The sequence below is a fragment of the Lycium ferocissimum genome, chromosome 4, assembly GCF_029784015.1.
Source record: "Lycium ferocissimum isolate CSIRO_LF1 chromosome 4, AGI_CSIRO_Lferr_CH_V1, whole genome shotgun sequence".
NCBI classification, from domain to species: Eukaryota; Viridiplantae; Streptophyta; class Magnoliopsida; order Solanales; family Solanaceae; genus Lycium; species Lycium ferocissimum.
The window spans coordinates 51620876-51644141 of NC_081345.1; the positions used below are offsets into that span (position 1 = coordinate 51620876).

Below are 23266 nucleotides of genomic sequence, written 5' to 3' on the forward strand. Positions count from 1 at the left end.
TATTTTTATTTTTGAGGACTTATTTTTCAGAAAAAAAAATATTTCCAAAAGATTTTACTGAACCAAACATGAAAGAAAAAGTTAAAAAAACAATATTCTCCTCCAAACCAAATATACTTTAAAATCGAAAATGACAGAAAAGGAAAAACATTCAAAATACTTAGGGAAGTAAGAGTTTAGTATTAGGAACCAAGATAAAAATTAAAAAAAGAAAGCAAATAAAATAAAAGGAAATTTTTGGTATTAGAAGAAAATGTAAATGGAAAAAAGAAAGTAAAATGCGAAATCAAATAAGGAAAGAAAAAACACGTTGATTAGGGGAAAAATGACTATAGTGGTACTATGTTGAAAGGATTCTGGCCGCTCATTAGCTTGTTCGAAAAATTATAATACGCAATTGCTTTTGGAAATCATGGGATCACAAGTATAATGTACGTAACTATATTTACAAATTATCTGTATAATATAAAAAACTCTGCGTCGAAAATAATGGAGTTTTGGGTTAAAATTGTCCCTTATCTATAGGAGTAGGTTCATTTTGGTCCCTCAAATATCACCCTGAGCATATTTGATCCCTTATCTATGAGAGTAAGTTCACTTTGATCCCTTAAATATAACGCTAAGCATATTTAATTCCTTAACTATGCTATAGTGGGACACTTTTGGTTCCCCTAATAGAACTCGTTTAAAAAGTAACGGTGCTAAACCCATCGGACAAAAATACTAAACTCATTCGCCTTTCTCCCTAACTTCATATGAAGAAACACTTCACCGGAAAAAAGCTCTAAATTACTCTCGTAGAAAGCTTCAATTGGTTGTAAGAAGAAGAAGCTGATTTTTTAAAACAGGCAGAAACTTTATCTAATATATTAAAATTTGCATTCACATGCTTCCAAAAAAAATTGGAGCGGTTCCACCAATTAAGATAATTTATAAAAGTTGTTAAAAAGAATTTTGATTTTTTTAATATTTAACAAAAATAACTTTATATTCACATGCTTCCAAAATAAGTGGAATGGTTCCATGTGTGCTGCCAGATTACCGTTTAAGAGTTGGTTACCAACCAAATATTGTGAGTTGCTTTGCTAATATCTTATATGAGTTGCATTTTTTAGAGAAATGTCATTACTATGCTTTGCATTTTGTCCGATGGGTTTAGCCTTTTACGAGTCACGTGAGTGTCACATGGGTTTAGCAACGTTACTTTTTAAACGGGTTCTATTAGGGGAACCAAAAGTGCCCCACTGTAGCATAGTTAAGGGATTAAATATGTTTAGCGTTATATTTAAGGGACCAAAATGAACCTACTCCCATAGATAAAGGATCAAATATGCTCAGGGTAATATTTGAGGGACCAAAATGAACCTACTCCCATAGATAAGGGACAATTTTAACCCAAAACTCAAAATAATGGGTGCTCGAGCACCCACTTGGCCAACATGGGGCCACCCCTCTTTATATCATTGATATATATAAAAGTTAAATATGAATTTAACTTCTATACATTGACAATAATAAATAATTCTTACAATATCAAGTCATTTGAGAAATAATTTTAGGTAATTATCCATAAAAAAATAATTTTATTAATCTAGAAATTATGATAGACTATCTACTACTGTGAGAATTATGTTAGTAATTTCTTGATTGGAAATGCAAAGTCAAAGTTTCCTTGTGAATTTTTTTTCTCTCACTTCTCTTTTATCCTTCATGAATGCAAAATGTCCCTCATAGGTGGTGAAAAGTTTTTCTTTCTACTTTATAATGAGTAGTCCTTTATTGGGTTAGTAAATGAGCTAGAATAAGATCGCCTAGAGCACATGCAAATTGGGCTTTGTAGGCAAAACGAATCAAACCCCCCCCCCCCCGCGATATAACATGAGGGCCCAATTCAATCTCATTATTCCAGAGTTAATATTTTCGTCCACTATCCATAATTAAATAGGTCGTTTTTATTTCGTCCATTATTCCGACTTAATGGTGACTTGTCAACACACCAAAAAATACATCTCTTCAAAATTATTCTTTTCTTCTGTCTTCTCGGCAATAGTTTGTGCAAACTCCAAACTTCCAGCCACGAGTGCAAGTATTTGGAAGTGTCGTGGAATGTTGGGGAGCAAACGGGCTAAACAATTTGCACTGTAGTCTGTCCGAAATCGCTTTGAAAACAGTGGCTTGCCACGACGCTGCGGTGATTTGATAAGTTGTTTTCTGTCTTACTTGTTATTGGTCAACATTGTTCTAACTTTTTACTAGCAGCTACAACTCTAAAATACACTAATAGTGCAAACGTTCTTTATATAAGTCCAATCAAAAAAAAAAAAAAAAAAAAAAAAAAGAGCTGAGAAAACAACTAGCCCTGCCTAAATAATGAGTAATTTGCTTTTTTTTTTTTTTTTTTTTTTTTTTTAATAAAGATTCTAACCATGAGAAATCGTTTAAAATTTTACGTGTGAACAATAACAAGTTAGTTACATTTAATCAAAGATATGGACGTAGGAGTAACATGAAAGGCCGGTGGATACAGGTGACTTACCATCAAGAAACTATTAAATGCCGGTGGTAGGTAAGAATATATATATATATAGATGGCCAAACCTATCCAAAAACACCCAAAATCCTAACATTTTGAAAGAATTGTCTAGCAAAATGTGAATTGCTAATATTCTAAAATTTACAAACCAAATGAGAATCTGGTGAACAATGTTCCTATTTTGAGGCTTTAAGCATGCATTATCCTACCAACACTTATTGTACAAGTTTCCATTAATTAATCCAAGTAGTACTGAACTCATTTCTAATTTAAATTATGGAAAAGGGTTAAATTGCATTTAAATTATGTTAAATGAATAACTTTATCTTCCGTTAAAGATTGTCCCGACTCTATCCTAGCCTTTAGCAAAATGATTCAAAATTATCCTTCTGGATTAACGGTCCTCATTTTATGTATTTATTATTTTTAATTAGCATTTTTGGTCCAAATTATATGTTGTATATCCTAATTAAATCAAAGTAGGCCATATTTACTCTTACACTTTATGTATAATTCAATTTTACTCCTTGCTTTGTAAAGTGTACTTTGCAGATAATGGGGCAACGTGTATTGGTTACGTAGTAAACAACAAAAAGATTGAATTGTGAAATTAGGATAAACAATTAAACGAGGTCTTTGAGTTTTGATTTTTTTTTATTTTGTTTGAAAATTTACTATGAATTAATTTTTGAGTCTTTAAGTAATTAAAAAAAATCTATTAAGCAATTTTGGTTCCAATTTAGTAATGTTCTCTGGACTTAGGCCCCAAATGAACGCTCAGAAGGTTATAACTTACGCCTAAGCGAATGCAAAACTTATGCCCCATGTTATATACTTGCGCTTCGTCGATGCACCTCGATGCGTTTTCAGTACGTCTCGACCCGACACTCATCCCGAAACGCTTTTTGAAACACTGGTTAAGAGCCTGTTTGGCCTAGCGGCTAAAAACTGCTTATTTTGAGAAGTGCTTTTTTTAAAAAGTGCTTTTAAAAAAAGTACTTTCGATGAGAAGCAGTTTGTGTTTGGCTAATTCATTTTAAAAGTGCTTTTGACTGCTTTTAATAAGCAGATTGTGTTTGATTAATCGTCTAAAAAGTGCTTTTGAGTGTCAAATTACAAAAAAAGGACAAGTATCAATGAACGTTTACTATCAAGATTGTTATACAGAGAGAAATTATTTTAAATATCTATTATGGAAGACTTAAATTAAGTTTTTACTTTTATTTAATTAAAATTTAATAAGACATACTATTAAAATTTTCTATTAATATAATACATAGATAAATAAACATAGATAAGTAAACAATAAATATTAGATATTGATATAATATCAACACGATGATTTAAATCTACTAAAAAGGTACAACCAAAATAAAATTCAAAATTATTCTACAAATTAAAATCCAACACAAAGAATTACTGATTAGAAATTAATGGATTAATGAGGGATATACTTGGTAAACATTTATTTATGGTAGCGATATTTTTGTCTTGAAAAAAAATAATTTTCTGCTTCTGCTTCTGCTTTTTTCAAGAAGCAGAAATTTTCTGCTTCTTCCCAACCGCAGAAAAACTGCTTCTGTTTCTACTTAAAAGTAGTTTTACTAATTGGCCAAACACTTCAAATATCCAAAATAAGTGCTTTTTATCGAAAAAAAAGCGCTTTTGGCCTCAAAACCGCTAGGCCAAACAGGCTCTAAGAGTGCAAAATCCACAAAGCTCAAACAAAAGAATAGCTTCGGCATCCAGTAATTGGAGTGCTAATATTCAGCTGATAAAAAGGAAAAGACAAAAATGGGAAGAGACATAAAAGATTCAAGCTAAAGGGATAAATTATTTCCTTAGCATTACATTGTTTTTTGGCTTGCCATACGAAATAAATTACGTATTTTGTTTTCTTTTCGTAAATATGGAATTCTTAAATCGAATATGTTGACTTGATTATAAAAAAATAAAAATAAAAAAAAAGCTATTATAGATTGATGGGGGAAATTAAATAAGGTCGACTAACACGTAACACCATAAAGTTATTTATTCAAAGTTCCGAGGACCAAATATTATGGGTCCGTTATTGTGATTTTCACTTCTTAAATAGCTTTGGCTCCACATATTTAATCTTTAATTTATTTTTGGAAAACAAAGTCACCATGTCTACAACACGTTAGGTGGCTCCCTCCCAATAAGTAGGAGTCACAAGTCATACAACTATGCCTTCATTCATAATTATTAGTGTCATTGCATACGCAAAAGTTTCATCAACTATTATTTATGGTTACAATCCATCTTGTAAATGAATTTGGTTTTGTAACTCATGAGATGATTCTAAGGTTCTACTTTCTGTCACTAATTAATAACTTTGTATTTTTCTTTTAAAAAGCGTTAAACTATTCTACACATACATATTGTTGTGAAAAATTGTTTGTACATATATATAAGTCAGATGACACCGTGAAAGAATGTAGACCGTAAGTAGTTCATCCGAAGCCAACCTTTACTCAGATCCTGTATGTGTATTAAGAAATTCAGTTAAATATGTTCAAATAATTGACTTAGACCCTAGCAAAAATTGAATAAGTCATGATAGATTTTCGAACTCAAACTCGAATCCATAAAATTCAAACCCTGAATCCTCTCCTGATCATGATCAGCGGCGGAGCCTGAATCACTAAAGGGATTGAAAATATAAATAAGTTACAAGTAGCCAAAGTAATTCAACATCTGTGTATACATATATACAAAATAATATAAACCTTGTATATAAAACCCCTTAAATAATCTAAACATTAAAAAGGACTAAGTGTAATTTTTTGACAAAAGGAATTCGGAAGAACTCGGCCGCCCATGATTATGACACCTCCTATGGTTGAGTATCCTTTAGACAGCTTTTTCAGGTCAGACTGGGGCCAAGAAAAACCAAAACGGAAAGAAAGAAAAAAAAAAAAAAAAGACGACAAAATGAAGAAAAGAATTAGTCAAAGTTGATACGCAAACAACACGCGTAATTTTAGCTGGAAATAGACTAAATAGAGTGCGGCTTGTTTGCAATTAATAAAATGCAACTGCTAACACCCATCAGTTAGCATGCAACTGTCTCCTGGAATTTAAAGTGTAGTAGCGAAGAATTAATGGAGGGTTGGGCCATTTTCATTAATGTATTATTGGAAAAACGAGTCATGTTTAAATGTTTAATACTCCCACCCTCAATATTTACTTGTCCATATTTGATTTGACATACCTCTTAAGAAGTAATCATTAATAAAACGATAAGTTTAATATATCACCCTTTAAATATAATAAATTCAATGTTTTTGGGAGATGCATTGAGAAATGATTATTATTAATAATAAGGGTAAATCAGAAACTAAGTGGTAAATTCTGTCTTGGGTGGACATCTATTTTTAGTAAATTGGACAAGTAAGTTAAAAGTGGACATCTACTATTTTTAGTATAGTGAACAAGTAAAAGTGGACATTTATTTTTGATATAGTGGATAAGTAAAACTGGACCGAATCACGGAACAAAGTACATTAATTAGACGGTTCACTGATATATTTAACTTGTATAGTCTAATTGGTGTAGAATAGGCAGTATTTTTTGACAACCAATCTAAAAGAGTGTTATCAAGAGCCAATGTGGAATTCTAACACGTCTAATTGGTGATAATGATAAAATTAGGTTTTTTAGGACCGAGGCTCAGTATAGATTAGGCTGTACCTTTTTAAATTTATCACCTATACTATACTATGCTACAAATTGGTAGTAGTCAAATGATAAGTTCCTTATTGAAGGACAACATGCTACTCTTAATAGAGTTAGGTTTGGATATATTATCCAAACTAAAACGTCTAGTCTTGAAAGATAAGTTGAATTTGTTTTTCAAACATCATGGTCGATAATAAATTTGAGTAGAAAATAGGTAATTGTCATTTTCTATACATATACTCGATAATAAAGTGTGTGGTGAATCGATCATCATTTGTGCGAGAACACTAATGTAAAAATGAAAAATACACGGCAAATAATGTAGGAAACTATGAAATTGAGTATTGTATTCCAGATGATTTTCAATATGCATTTTCATCCTATTTATACATTTTTAGTACAAGTTATAACTTAGAATTGCTGGGTACTGGAGATTTATTGCCACAGGTTGAATGGAACACTACCAAGAATAGGAGTAAAATCAAAGAGGTCTATTTGCAGCTATTGGACAGTTTACCTAAGGTGGAATGGAGACATATCATGTCTAGAAATTCAGCAAGGCCTAAAGCAATCTTTCACATGTGGTTACAAATACATAATAGACTATTGACTGTAGATAGACTCTTGAAATGGGGTATGCAAGTTGAGCCTAAATGTGTGTTTTGTAAAGGGGTGGATGAGACCAGAGACCATATATTTTTCGAATGTCACTATGCACAACAGGTGTGGTACAAATTGATGAGATGGCTCAAGATACAGTGGCCTGCTCATTGTTCATGGGGGCTACAATACTTGCTGATCTTGGCAAGAACCAGAGGCAAATCATCCCAAGCTAATGTTCTTAAGATGGTATATTCAGAGTTTGGGTTTGCAATATGGAATGAAAGAAACAAAAGAGTGTTTGAAGACAAGGAGCAGAATGCTGAATCTTTAGCAAGGGAAATTGCTTGCATATGTAATGTTAGAACAGTAGTTAGAAGTCGAGCTTATTTACAATCTTGTATCTTCTAGCTAGGCTACAGTAATTTGAGAGTTGTGGTGTACCTAGTATTGGGGACTGAGAAACCCTCCCTAGGAGGTGAGCTCATTACTTCCGTATGAATTTTGTTTGCTAGTTAGTGAGTGTAGTAGAGTTGTAAGATTAAGGAACAGCAGGCAGAGTTAGCCGCTGAATTTGTATTGTCCCATTGGTAATTAATAAAATGTTCGTAATTACCTAAAAAAAATAGAACTTAGAATTCTATCTAGACTATTACTTTTCAAATAAAAGAGGGAAATACTTTTCCAATTTTAAACTAAGTAATCGGATAAACTTTACCATGATAAACTTATCCATTGTCTCTTCTATCCTTATTAATGTTACATTCTTCAACATTTTCCCTTAAGCTAAGGTGGATTAACCACTCCTAGCTAGCTTGCTTCAAAAACGTGCAAATATCTGCGTGGTCAGTGGCTTGGTATGCATTCTCTCAGTTCATTTTTACTCATCCACAATAATTTTTTCATATCTTTTAAGAAATAATAAATAAAGTGCATATTTTACTATGATACTCATATTAATTGGTGTATAGTCTTTTTGTACATGGATAAAGAATTAGAATAAGCATTTAATGCCAAGGGTAAAACAAGAAAAAAAATTGATTTTCTCTTGATATGCTAAAATTGACAAATAAAAATGAAAAAATTATTTTTAATATAATGGGCAAGGACAAGTGAACGGAGAAAGTACTTCAGCTAGCTACTCTTTTGATCTAACAAATTATTTAACAAGCGGTCCACCAGAAACCTTTTCACCAACAAAATGATAGTACTCCATTATTTCCACATGTTTTTATCCTAGCATGCATGATTGGATTCACTGTCATGCACAATAATGCACTTAAAATGTCACAGAAACGAGTAAGGCATTGACTTCAGATACTTCCTTGTGTCATTTAGCTAGTTTGGCTAACATGTGAAAATCTGTTTATTTTGAGAAATATTTTTATTAAATAACTTTTGGAGAAGCAGTTTTGAATAAAAATAGTTTGTGTTTGGCTAATTCGTTTGAAAAGTGTTTCTTTCAATAATTGATAAGTAGGTCGTGTTTGACCAATCTTTTCAAAAAAGGTTTTGAGTGTCAAATTACGAAAAAGAGAAGTATCATGACAAATTTTACACTAGGATCCTTTATACAAAAAAATATTTTGAATATTTATAATAAAAGCTTTGAAGTATGTGAAAATTTTAATTCATAATTTTCTAGCAATACTTTGTTATTCCAGAGAGGGAGAGCAGCAATAGAGAAAAGGGATGGTAGGAAAAAGGGAGAAGTAACTCGTTTTTATTGTTGACGGACTACTCAAAAGAGGCAAAGGCAAAGGAAGAGATAGAAAAAAGAAAATTGCAGAAAAAGACATGATGGAAACCAAAAGAAAAAAGAAATAGTTTGTATTTAATTGGAAGATATAGTGTTAAATTAATGAGGGATAGTTTGTTAAATATAGATTATAGCGTGCTTCTTTCTAACGGTAGAAAAGTTGCTTCTGCTGCTTCTCAAAAACATTTTTTTTTGTCGGCCAAACACCTCAAATATGCCCCAAAAAAGAAAAAAGAAAAAAAAAAACATTTTCGAGAAAAAAAGCTTTTAGCCTCCAAAAAACTTGGCCAAACAATCTGTAAGAAACATAATAAACTAGATTATCTTAGTTGTAGTTGAGGCTAGTCAATCTGTAAGAAACATAATAAACTAGATTATCTTAGTTGTAGTTGAGGCTAGTCCTTTGTAACCAGCTTCAACACTGGACCTTGCAACTGCGTTCTATTTCTTAGAAGCCCACGATGTGTAGTTTGCTCTAAAATAGGATGCTATAACATATAGTTGAACCTCTGGTTATAGCACATCCTTCCTAATTTGCGCAGGAGAATCCATACAATCTAAAGGGAGACCGAGAAATTATCCTTAGTCTATACTAAATGGTACGTTTAATATATTCGAGTATCCTTTATTTTCACATCATGACGAAGAATATTATTTGGACTTTGTATAATTAGTTGACTTGCCAAATTCACTACATAAGGTATATCATGTGGGAGTTAAGTATTGAAACCTACTAACTATGCTTGTGTATAGTGATGCATCAATTAGACTTTGTACTGCCTCTTGTAACCATGCTTTTGAGCCAAGGATGTGCCCGCTGCTCCAACAGGTTTTATACGAACAATAGTTTATTTTACAAAGCATATATAATTTGGTAAAAACATACAATTATGTTATCGACTTATCGTATGTATTTTATATGTCACTGTATGTCTGGTGATACATTGAATATACATATAAGATACACCCTCATACAAAATAGGAATTTTTACTCATTGTAGCTTCTTTTAAGACCTAATTATTAATATTAACTATCCTTTTATTTAATTATATTTAGTAGCTAATTAATTTTTCTAAATTACAAATGGTAGCTATATCAAAAAATACATACCCAAACACATATATCTTTCTTTTTTCTCAATCACTACTCATTTCATATTTTTCATTTCTCAAAAATCTCTCTTCCCTTCTCTCAACCACCACCACCATGGCTGCACCACCACCATGGCCGCACCGCCCCCTCTCTTTTCTCCCTCTCCCTCTGTGCTCACCCCTCTCTCTCTCCGCCGCCCATCTCTCTCTTCTCCGTCTCCCTCTGTGCTCACCCCTCTCTCTCTCTCTCTCTCTCTCTCTCTCTCTCTCTCTCTTTTCACTCTGCAGATCTGGCTGTGTGCATTGTTGATGGCGGCGGTGATGGATTGATTTTGAGATGGTGGCGGAGAAGATGACGTAGAGGTGGAGAGATTAGGGTTTTGTTGGTGATGGAAAGATTAGGTTTTTTGGTGGTGATGGTGTCTCGATTTGGGTTTTTGGTGTGGTGGTGTCTTAGATTAGAATTTTGGTGGTGTTGGAGAGATTAGGGTTTTTGGTGGTGGTAGTGTCTCGGATACGGCCATGTGTATTTGTTAAAAGCCAAATACAAATACATTAAAATCTACATCTCACAAATCACTTTGTTTTTGAATGTATTTGTCTTTGTATTTTTGAGTGCATTTTTTAGTGTATTTTGTTAATAGCCAAACACATTATTTTTTTGAATGTATTTGTCATGTATTTGAATTTTTTGGTCTTGTATCGAATGTATATGTTGAAATCCATTCAAATACACGAAAATTTGAATATATTTGGCTTCATAGTAGTTGGATTGTACACAATGTATTTGAAATACATCAAAAAAATCGATAAAATACATCAAAAAAAAAAAAAATCGGTAGAAATACATAAAAAAAATCACTGAAATACATTAAAAAAAAAGACACGGAAATACATCAAAAAAATATATATTAATATCTAATTTAATAGCTCCACCATTAAAGGCTAAAATCAAGGATCATATATATATTTTTTTTTTTTTACCTTATTCTCATGTATTTGTTGGCAACAAATACACGCGAAAACATACACTATTTTGCCAAAATGTAGCTACAAATGGTAATATTTAAAAGGGTAGCTACAAATGGTAGGAAGCTACAATAAGGTAGTCATTTGAGAAATTTTACCTACAAAATATATACAATTTATTGTTCTTTCTCTTCGAGTTTCAATATGAAATTCAAACCAAAACCAACTCTTATCTACATTAAACTACCTCAAAATTGACATATAAATTTCAAAAGGACATTCACAATTGTTTGCAACGACACCCAATCCAAACAAATAACCATTTTGCAAAACCTGATTTTCGAATCAAGTCTTCGAAGCTTTTCAATAGTTGTCAATGAAGCTTTTCATGGAGTTTACAACTTTGGGTGTGTTTGGTGAGAAAGAGAGAGAGATGGAGAGAAAAAGAGAAAATTAGAGGGGAAGATTGGACCCTAATTCCCTCCTTTTCCTATTATTTTATTATAATTGATAAAGTATTGTTATATTTTATAATTAAGTATAAATACCCTAGATAATTGTAATTAGGAGTTTTGAACTTAAAAATAGCTTATCGGTGTTAAATTGGGTCATTGGCACTTGTATTCCTATTTTGTCTTTGGTCTTTAATTTTTGTACCTCATAGCAAATAATTTTTTCGCGAGCCATAAGTTTATATTTTCGCATCATAATAATCCAAAGTTATGTCTCGCGCCCTTAAAGAACTTATGCCCCGCTAGGCATGCGAGACATAAGTTCAATTTCCAAGGACAAAAGTTAAAGACCAACCAATTTGAAGGACAAAAATTAAAGAGCATCCCCTTTGGAAGTGCAATTTCTCTTTGTAAAATTGTCAAGAAAAACTACGACAGTTTTCATTTTTTTGCGCGGATTGCCCTTCTTTTGGGTGGTCTTTAAATTTTGCCCCTCATATTTGTGGTCTTTAAATTATGCCCCTCATATTGCTGGTCTTTAATTTTTGCCCTTCACATTGCAACTCTGAGCGTTCACGCAGAAATCATGAGGTTCTGAGTTCGAACCCCCGCTCAAGCATAAATTAAAAAAAAAAAAATTGCAAGGCAAGGTTTGGGTCGCGTGTATGCCGGACCCGGCATACACTTGTTAAGGAATTACCAAATTTATGCCGGACCCGGCATACTCATGCCTTATGGGCGATTGGCATAAGTATGCGAGTCCCGATAACTTTGGTAATTCTTAACAAGTTTATGCCGGTGAGGGCAAACTTTTAATGGGCAAACTTTTATGCCGGACCCGGCATAAACTCGAAGGAATCGCCAAAGTTATCGCCGACCGGCATACTTATGCCAAGTACGCCCATAAGGCATAAGTATGCCGGTCCATGATAACTTTGGTAATTCCTTCATAAGTGTATCTTTGGTGGGGGCATAGCGAAATTTAAACTCGCCTTGCGAATTTTTTTAAAATTTTGACTATGTGGGGGTTCGAACCCGAACCCATGAGTTTTGGCCAAAAATGAAAATTTAAAGATTTCAAATATGAGGGGCAAAATTTAAAGACCACCCCAAAAGAAGAATTGCCCACAGTTTTTGGGCTATTGGTCCTGGCCCATTGGTATATTCAGCTCTTTGCTTATTGTTTTGAGTTCAGTAAAGTTGGACCATTCAACCCAGTTGTGTATACATAATGTACACATTGGTCATTGGATTGTAACAGTTATCCCGGTAGTGGGAATTACAACAGAATAGGAGTACTCAATTGCCTTTATTGGACAAAAAATTATTACAGTCGCTCATTAAATATACAAAAAAATATACTTTTTGTATATTATATATTAATATACAAAAAATATATCTTTGATTACTATTATTTTGGTGGGCGACTATTTATATCAATTTCTCTAACATTTATGGGTGTTAAGTTTTACTTCCTCCATTTTATTTACTTTTGTCTTGTTTGCCAAAAATAGTTATTCCAAAGTACTTTTTATTTTAGAAAAACCAAGAAATAGTTAATGACTCTTATTATTAATGTTTTCTCTTAAATTAAGGATATGCAAACGGCTAATATGACAAGTAAATAGAAACATATGGCTAAAGTTATGGATCGGATCAAGTATTTGGTTGAATGTTCGCTATGTCCAAATAATTATGCAAGGATGCTAATGGAAAAAGGTGATAATGAAACAAAATATTGCAAGAAAGTTAAAGGAAAACTACGATCCCGAAAAGTAATTGTGAAAGTTAATTTATTACTTGACATCCACATGGAAGGGGAGTTAATTTGGTCTTTGATATAAATCCATAACATAAGTTAGAGCTTGTTACTTTATAATGATAAGAAAACCGCAGAAGCATCATTGATAAGAAGACCTACCTAATGTGAAACTTACATAAACAACTATCTTTTAATAGCTTCTAACAATTTATAGCTATTTTTTCTATATTTACAAACCATAGCTAGTTTTTGTCGTATTCGGTTGTATTTCACGTTTTTGAAATACACGAAAATACAAAATCCGTTAGAGTTTACGTTTTTGAAATACACGGAAATACAAAATCCGGCAGAGTAAAAATAGGCTTCATTCATGGAACAAATTCTCTTCTTTCATTTTAAATGGTAAGTCAAATTAAATCAACCATGTATCACGCATAACAGCTGAAGCTCCATAACAGCTCACGTTTGTCTCTCCAAATTACTCCATTCCAAACTTTTTGAATTCAAAAAAACTCAGCACATAATTTTCCAAAAATCAGAAGTCTCCCAGAATACATCTTTTTGCTGGATTCAGTTGTATTTCAATTTTTTTAAATACACGTAAATACACCAGCGGCTGTATTTTCGTCGTTTTGAAATACAACGAAATACAAATGTCTCAGCGGCTGTATATCATTGTTTACAAATGTCCCATCGGAACATTCACTATATTTACACCAAAAAAAGATGAATACATTGAAATACAGCGAAATATAAAAATTGTGAAAATAAAGTGGAGTAAAAATAGGCTTTATATTTGGAACATTCACTATATTTACACCAAAAAAAGATGAATACATTGAAATACACCAAAATATAAAAATCATGAAAACGACATTTAGTTGCCCGAATCTTCATAACGATTTACTGGAGAAGCTTAGCGGAGGCGTTAATCTTCACAGAAAAGGGTGGTGCGTAGGGCCTCTTTTGATTGCTCCGGAGATTAGGTAAGCAATAACTAAATCCTTCTTTGAGGTAAAATTTCAAACAGGTGGGGGGCAGGAAGGAATTTTAGTTGAAGTGAACAAACAAGAGTGTCAATTCTCCCTCATTAACGAATTTCAGTCACAGATTGAGTCTCAATTCATAGACCAACTGCAGGTGTTGTTTCCCAAGAGATTAACCCAAACAAATATAATCAAAGAAAGTGTGCAGAAGTTCGGCCAAATGACGGCTACTTTTTTGGTGGAGATGGAGGAGGGAGGGAGGGGTAAGGGCAAACGAGATCTGGGGGTACCGCTGTTTTTGGTGTTGACAGTGGCGTTATGGTGCACTACAAGAAAATATAGAAATAGCAACAAAATAATTTATATTTGGCAACAACTTAGTTTTATTGTTGGCAAATGATTTTTTTGCTGCCAAAGAATTTAATTTTGTTGCCATAATATTGATTATTGTTGCAAAAAGTACTTTTGGCAACAAAAAAAAAAAAAGTTGTTGCACGTTTTTGCAATAACAGCCGTTGGGAAAAGTTCATGCAACATAATATTGTTTTTGTTGCCAAAAGTACTTTTTGCAACAATAATCAATCTATGGCAACAAAAAAAAAATTGTTGCCAAATATATTTTTTCTTGTAGTGGTGGAGATGGAGGAGGGAGGGAGGGGTAAGGGAAACAAGATCTGGGATAGGAGAGGGAACGGAGAGAGAGAGAAAGAGAGGGGTGAGGGAGAAGATAAATTTGGTAGGTGAGATAAAATCAATTTACAAGAGGAACTTGTGAAATACAGGACACTAGTTATGATGTGTAATTTAAGAAAATATTTTAGCTATGAAAAATAAATAAAATAAAAGGCAGTTATTATTCATAAATAGGTCTTAGAGATAGATATGATAAGTAAATTTACCCTATAATTCCCTAATTTCATAGGACACAATATAACATGCATTGCAACAAACGATCTCGTAAGTAAACCAATTATCTAGTGCCACAATTAGGGGTTGTCAAATGGGCAGGTTGGACTGAATTTGGGCGGTCATAATGACTGGGTTAATAAATGGGAGGGTTGTTGACCCACCTAAAGATTACTTGGGCTGAAATGGGCTAAAAAGCGGGTCATAACCCAACCCGCCGAATTCTTACTAAGTTTTAATTTCTTCTTTTGTTCTTTTATAATTTTTTAGTACCTAATAAAACTATTTTCTTTCTTTATTATGACTATATATAACATATCAAATAAAAAAGATGTCTTCTTAAAAATATTTTGACAAGATTTCTCATGGGTCAATCTGGGGTGCATATCAACAGGGGCAGAGCGAGTAAGGACCAAGGGGGTTCATCCGAACCTTCTTCGGTAAAAAAATACACTGTATATACAAGATGAAAATTATTTTTTATTTATATATAGTGGACGCTGAACCCCCTTGACTTCTTCGTTTGTCTGCTTCTTTATATTTTTGAATCGCCTTTGTTAAAAATCTGGCTCCGCCACTGCATATCAACCCAATTTTTTATGGGCTGAAATGAGTTGGGCTGAGCTAATAAATGAGTGGATATATGATCAGCCAAACTTGGAGAGATTGGACGGATCATGCTTTCATGTACTGTTTTTGCCACCCTTAAGTGCCAGTTTCACTTTCAATAAATTCATTTTAGGTTTGTATTCCAGGCAAAGCACTGGCACGTTCACCAAACAACTTCCGTATGTACGTAGTAATAATATTAGACTGAACATTTAGAATAACAGAGATCTCTTAGAAAACACTATAAAGAAGACTAGAGACTTGAATTTTAGGGAAAGAAATTTTAAATATAATGTTATATATAGGGTTTTCGAACCTATTACAATATTGTGCGTCTTAGTGTTGTTCCAATTTGTCAGTTCTCAAATTTACCTTTTAAGTTACCCTTGCTTTTTTTACTTGATCATGTTTGTACATGATTTGAGCCAAGTAATTATGTGAGGGCAATTCTTTATTTGACATGTGGATTGTAACTTTCAACTATTGGAGGAAACAACCAAAAAAAAGAGGTGCATATATACTTCGGAGAAAGAAAAGGTAACAACTTTTTTTAGAGAGCCATATGACTAAAAATATTTGTATTCTTAATGCAAGGATCGATAGTTTTTTATAACTGAAAAGTATATGGGATCAATACAAATATGTTATAATCATGTGGTAAGTTAGTAAAACCAGTCAGCTATATAACAAGTACAAGTGATGATCAACAAAATGAAATACTTTAAGAAAAATTTCAATAGAGAGAAAAAGAAAAGATGAATAATATGCTATCGGGAAAAAATATATATATAATTAATGCCCAATTTATGTATTTAGGGACAATATTAGCAGCAAGAAGCATGCATGGGTGCAGGCTAAAAGACAATTATATTGGAGAGAAAAGGGCAAAAGGCATGCATGATGCAACAACACACGCGAGTAGCTTTCACTGACTTTTAACTTTTCTACTCTTTCTTCTTTCTTTTCTTCTCCCATCAATGGTACTCCCTCCGTCCCAAAAAGATTATTCTCTTTTGACTTGGTACAAAGTTTAAGAGATAAAGGAAACTTTTGAAATGTGTGGTCCAAAATAAGCTTTAGATATTTGTTTGGCTGTAAATCATCTCATAAAGTTAAATTATTTCTAAATATAAAAAGGGGACAATCTTTTTGGGACAGACTAAAAAGGAAAGGAGGACAATTTTTGTGGGACAGAGGGAGTAGTTCTCTGCCATAGACACACACAACTTTCACCTTCTCCATTTATATACTGTCATCGCCACCTCCATCATCACCCACAATACCAAATACCTACCAGCTTCTATCCCAGACATGTCTTTCTTCTTGATCTATATCTGGAGCTTTAAGCTTAGATAATCCTTAATTAATGATGACTAGAACTTGGACAAATTAATTTTTTGATGGTTTCAAAGCTTTCAGCTTGCCGGAAATGGAAAGTTAGAGGGGCAGAGGAACTGACGTTGAAGAAGGAAAAAGAGAAAAGTACTTCAAAGGAAAAAAAAATTGATTTTAAATGATTTAGTGGGTATGAATTTGATTTTAAATGATTTAGTGGGTATACATTTAATGTAAAAACATAGAAATAAAAAGAAAAAGACTAAATGAGAAAAGGGGGAAAAAGGGCGGAAAGAAAAAACAAATTAATTAGGTTTGTATTTTGCAATAAAAAAAAAAGGAAAAAATTCATAAAATTTTAACCAAAACATGCTTATTTTTTAACTATTTTTATATTTTGCACATCAGCTTGTAGATGATATTAAATTCACTTTTTAAATGTGTAGGGAGATAATAGATAGCCCGATTAGTTGGAATGTGAAATAAATATTTCGAATATAATTCAGGGTGCGATCTATGTCTTTTCCCTTTATTTTTTTGGTCGTAAAAACCAACAGCTTCTTATTCACACCTCAAACTCAATTATAGATCTGTCAAAGTAAAAGCAGCAAAAAAGAAAACATTAAAACTGAGCATCCAGCTCCTACCAATCCTCATCTATGCCTATCTATACATCACCTCTCTGTAGTATTTTCCATAGTCCATAATTTAAGGAGGCATAATATTATGGTAAATATAAGCTCTTGATATGTGTACATTTGTCCTAAAAAGTAATTTATGAATTCTGCTTCTACCTTTAAGGATTATGATATATTCTTTCCTTCACGCAACAAAAGAATTACGTACTTCTTCTAATACTCTTTCAAAAACTTTGCGAACACCTTGACTCTCCAAATAAGTAATACTCTCTTTTTTCTTGAAAAATATATCACTTTTGGTCCTTCAATTTTTGGTAAATTTTGATTTTAATCGGTGAAATATATTATGTAGCATTTTAAACTTTTAATTAATCGAATTATGCACTTTTTAATCCCGTTGTTGTAAATATTCACAAATTCACTATAATTGTTAACTGTTGCACCACTTAATTACTCTTGTGTCGATATGTTAAATTATAAATATTGTTACTTTATATTTGACAATAATATAGTTATATAAATAGTCAAATATTACATATTCTCTACAGATTTTTAAAAGGAGAGGGCGTAAGGCGGAGCGTTTTACGTCTGCCTCAGTGAGGCGTAAGCCCCGAGGCACGGGGCGTAAGCCCCATGGGGTTTTAATTTTTAGTATTTTATAAAATGATATAATTATAATAAATATTTTTAAATAGGTGAAGTAGCGTAAAAAATTGAAGAAAACTATAAATAAGTGATATCTATTATATATATATATATATATATATATATATATATATATATATATATATATATATATATAGATATAGATATGCTCCACCCCAAAAAAAAAACTAATTACTTGTACTTGTAAGTAGCGTATAATAGATTGTTCTAATTAGTTTTTTTGTGGGGGTGGAGCATATATATATATATATATATATATATATATATATACATATATATATAGTAGAAGACAAGATAAATAATTGGAAAATAATATATATTAGGCATTTTAGCAATAAAAAAAGGTCTTGCCTTTTAAATTTAATGTTTCAGTTCCTTTTTAAAACATTTGAGTAATTACATGTTGACTTTTGAGAATTTGGGCATTATATTAAGGACTTATTTAACAAATTTCGTTTTAGTTTGAAGAAGTTTTCTGGGCTTACGCCCCAACACGCCCCAACAAAAAAAATTCGCCCCAAATGCCTGAGCGTACGCCCCGAATTGCTGGGCGTACGCCTTTGGAGACTTTCGCCCCGACCCATCGCCCCGGGGCATTTTTGGTACACCCCGCCCCGGGACTAGCCCCGAAAACGCCTTTTAAAACACTGATTCTCTATATGAAGGGATAAAAACACACACAGTGTGATTAGTTGAAGGTTAAATATGATGAATTGTTTATCACAAGGACTAAACGCATAATTTACCACTACTTAGGACCAAAAGTGATACTATCCCTTTACTTCCAAAAAATTTGGCCAAATGGGCAAGCTAGAGTTTAACAATTCACGTTTAATTCTCCCATTAAATAACGTGAAACACTTGGAAAAGAAAGAATAAATTTCATCTATTGCCACCCCTAAATTGTTTCCCTCTATTGCCACCCCTAAATTGTTTCCCTTACTTTTTTTATTCGCGTAAAATACTTGGCAAGGGGAACACAATTATACGTATGCATAATCCAAATTTGATAACGAGGTTTAACAAAAATTAATTAAAATAACATAATCGAGATAGCTTGGCGTAATACTCCTTTTGTTTTAAAAAATTATTTATTAAATGAATTGTACTTATTCTATTTTATTGTCCAATAAGATGATAACAAAGGCTGCTATCCAACCCGATTAACTGTTGTGACCATCAGGGGAGGGCGGCTATAAATAAAATTTAACATTAATAACATGTGAAAAACCATGTTAGCTAGAAAGTAATGAAGCTGTATATAGCTGCCTCGAATTTTTTTTACTTTAAATAGGAAACAAACTTTGCCCCACCGAATTTAGTTCTTCAGGAACTAAGGAGTCCTTTGCTTACTACTAGGATGGATAGACAAGAATATTCAATTGATTGCAATATTTCATTGGATTAGCTATCCCCTTTTTATATTAGATAGATAATCTTACCATTTCAGTACAGAATATATCCCAAAACTAATTAATACTCATAACCAAACGTTGCATAAAATAATTCTACATTCTATTCTAGGATCATTATCTCTTATTCCACCAACCAAACGACCCCTAAGAGTTTTATTCGTTTTTTTAATTAAAACTCCAAGTACAACTGATACGTATAATTGGAAAAATTTAGTCCTTGGCTAAAGGGAGAGTGAAGGGTAGAGTTGGTGCTTGACCAGTTTCACAGGAGTAACTCAGTCGCATAAATTACAAGAGATATATATTACCCTAAAGTCAGACTTCCCGACTCGATTAATCAAGCACAAAATGGGTACATATTGAGGTAGGAAATTCAAAAAAAATATTAAAAGAGATACATTACGTGTTGCAGTTTTTTATTTTTTATATTTGAATTTTTTTCAGAGATCAGTTACGCACGATTCGATAATTGGTGAATAATGAATTCATCTATTTACCATTCTGCACTGAAATATCATATTTTGTTTGTGGCATGTCTAACTCACATACCACGTGTTACGCTTTTCTTTGCTAGACCAAAATTTTGAGCGTGTTAGAGTTTAAATCACAACAATAAGTATATGATTCATCGAGCGACTACAATAAGAATCATCTGTTACCCATCCCATTCTATTTTGTATATTACATTTTGATTAGGCTAAACTATTTAAAGAACATTAAACCTGTATAAATACATCCAGTATAGGGATAGCAATAATTACAATATTGTCGACTACGTTAAAAGAGTCATTCATAGTGGTGAAGTCTGAAATCCCAATAAAAAGAAACAAGAATTTAATATTGATACAGTCTAATGAAAGAACGTATGATCAATTTGAAATAAAAGAAATATTAGTTAGTATTGTAAAATTGTTACACCTCCGTCTCAATTTATATGACATACTTTTTTTTTTTTAGTCTAATTGTCCAAGAAAGAATGTCACATTTCTATAATTAAAAACAACTTAATAAAAATGATTTATAGTCACACAAATGTCTAAGATTTTTTAAACCATAAATTTGATAAATTCCCCTAAATCCACATTCCATCTCTTTTCAATAGAAAACAAGAGAAACAAAAAACTGTTGAGTACTGCTCGTCTGCTACTCCTAATCCAAACAGAGCAAAAAAATTACATTACTTAATTGAAAGAGCAACCCCGTACGCGACTTGTTAAATAAATTTGGACGACACTGTTAAATACTTATATTTAAAGGCTTAAGTTTTATATATTTACATTACATAGAATATATAGAATATAGTAACACAATAAAAGTTACAAATATTTATATTAAACATGATTTGATAAATTGGAAATATGTGTAAGTAATCCGTCAAGCGGCCAAATTATATTGACCATATACTGGACAAAAGTTAAATTCTATTGAGAATCCCATGAAAAAAAAAACATGAATATTGAGATTAGAGTTGCAGTTTAGTGATCGCAGCTTCACCCTGCATTACTTACTACTTAGGTATAGTGTTCTAATCCCACCAAATTCTTTGTTTTCTTCTATCTAGAAAAAATTGAAAAATAAGGGGAAAAAAAAAAAAAGAAATTAGAACAAGAAGAAGATTATAAGAATGAAACAAATCTACCCCAGATAAGCTCTGCCCCCAATTAATTCATCCATTAAGATTTAAGACAATTACAATACCAACCGATGTATACTGTATACTAAAAAAAAAAAAAAAACTCAACTAGGAAACGCAACCTTCTTCCTTCCTTCTTATGTCATAATCTTCTGATTTTAGCTAACAACTTTGATGAAGAGGCACGTTTCATGAAGCTCTTAATCAGACTTTATTTTCAACCCGTAGTCATCAACACGGCCAAAAAAATACAAACCATTTGTATATTCAAATTCAATCCTCACCTATTAATTTCTTTACTTTGTTTTCTTTCCTCTGCGTAGGCGGATTCAGAATTTAAATTCAATGGGTTTAACCTTCAAAGTTCTTCGTATTAAACACATATTAAAAACTTTAAATGGATTCATACCTATTGTTTATTGCAGTTGTAGTTATTTATACATATATACTGATACTCTGCGTCGGAAGTATTGGATTCAGATAAATCCCGTGCTGTCAGGCTACAACCGCGCGCCCTGGTTCTTCTAAACCTTGATCTTTACTTGAACACTCTCACTACTCTTTAATTAGCAGGCACCTAAGTATACCTACCCCAGAAATTAATTCTCTAGTACATCCCCTAGCTAGTTCTTTTTTCTTCAATACCACCTTTGACAACGGTTTGTTTATATACATCTTGATTTCTCTTTGTTTATCTACATCTTGATTTCTCTTTCTTACTAAATTCCCTCTTGTACCCTTTTGTTATTGGCTAGTATAAAGCATTTATTCATTGAAATCTTGAGAAGAACAAAAGGTTAGTTATTACTATCATCTTTTCTTGTGTTTTGAAATTTCAGAGAAAGAAATGAGGCAAGCGTTTGCGTGAAGGAAAAAGCTAATCAGTCCGAATTGAAACAGGTAAGAGAGATTTTTGAGACCGCAAACAGGAAGAAGGAAGAAGCTAATCAATCAATTGAGATAGGTAAAAGAGATTTTCGGGACTGCAAGCAACAAGGAACACGGCGGCTTTGTATTTTGGAGAAGGAGTTAGGATGGAGTACACTTGTACAGAAGAGAAATCTGAGGTAAGGGATACAAGTGACAATTATTATCTTGGGAAGTTAAAGAAGACATGGATTATTTGCTTGGGATTATTTTGCATAAGTATTGGAGGTGGAGTGATATTAGGATGGTGGAGTTTAAAATTTCATCCTTCAAACAGACAACTATGGATGGTTCCTTTAGGTCTCATTCTGCTGGTTACACCAATTTTAATTTTTCTTGCCATCCTCTTGGAATCTTGTAACTACAGGGAAACTGGTGATCACCACCATCTTGAATCTGTTTCCCAAGATTTTCCTCAGGATTTGGAGAGATCATTCTAAGTTTCTAACAATACTTACTATGTCAAGGTGTATAATCGTTGAAACATCAGAAAAGTTAGTTACTCTACATTTCTTCAGTGTTTATATATTGTTCTCTCCGCTTTACTAATCTATTTGTTTTTAGTTAATTTCAATATTCGTATTTCACCCTTAGTGAGACTCCTTGTGGTGTTGACATGGCATGCATGTTCAACACCACAGAATTTAACGGCTATTGTGGTATATTATGTAGATATTTAATTTAGAATCACTGGATTTAAAGTCTTAAAAGTTGTGCGTGTTGGGCTAAAACAGTCCAAAGATACTCTTAACATGTGATATTGTCCGCTTTGGGCCAAGCCCACGCGGTTTTCCCCGAAAGGCCTCACATCATTAAAAGTATCCAACTCCTTATAAGTAGCTCTTTTTTCTTTCCAACTACCAATGTGGTACTTTGTTCACACATCCAATAATTTTCCCCTCGAACTAAGTTCCACATGGCTCATTACCATGACTCACGAGTCAGAGATTCAACATGTATGTGTGTCACCCACATCGCCAGAGTATTTACGATCACCGAAGCCCAAAGGCTGTGTATGCGTCTTCAAAGCTACAGGTAAAGGTTGTAAACCGGCCCATAGACGGGCAAAGGCATTAAGCCGGGCCCCACGCCACACTCCGCCATCTTCATACTCGTCCCGCCAAACCTTTGGCTCTGATACCAGTTGTTGGGCTAAAACGGTCTAAAGATACTCTTAACATGATGTGATATTGTCCACTTTGGGCCAAGGAGGCACAGTTTTTCCCAAAAGGCCTCACATCATTAAGAGTATCCAACTCTTTATAAGTAGCTCCTTTTTCTT

General features: G+C 32.8%; 1 protein-coding gene and 1 long non-coding RNA gene across 2 annotated transcripts; both read left to right on the plus strand.

Moving 5' to 3' along the window:
- Window positions 1–5380: 5380 nt before the first annotated feature.
- Window positions 5381–7246, plus strand: LOC132054168 (uncharacterized). Its single transcript, XM_059446221.1, has 2 exons — window positions 5381–5424; window positions 6634–7246. The coding sequence occupies exons 1-2, from the start codon at window positions 5381–5383 to the stop codon at window positions 7244–7246; spliced, it is 657 nt and encodes a 218-aa protein (XP_059302204.1).
- A 13479-nt stretch (window positions 7247–20725) lies between these two features.
- Window positions 20726–22504, plus strand: LOC132054846 (uncharacterized). The gene is made up of 2 exons (XR_009414377.1): window positions 20726–21853; window positions 21958–22504. It is a non-coding gene; the product is annotated as an uncharacterized LOC132054846 (long non-coding RNA).
- Window positions 22505–23266: the final 762 nt, after the last annotated feature.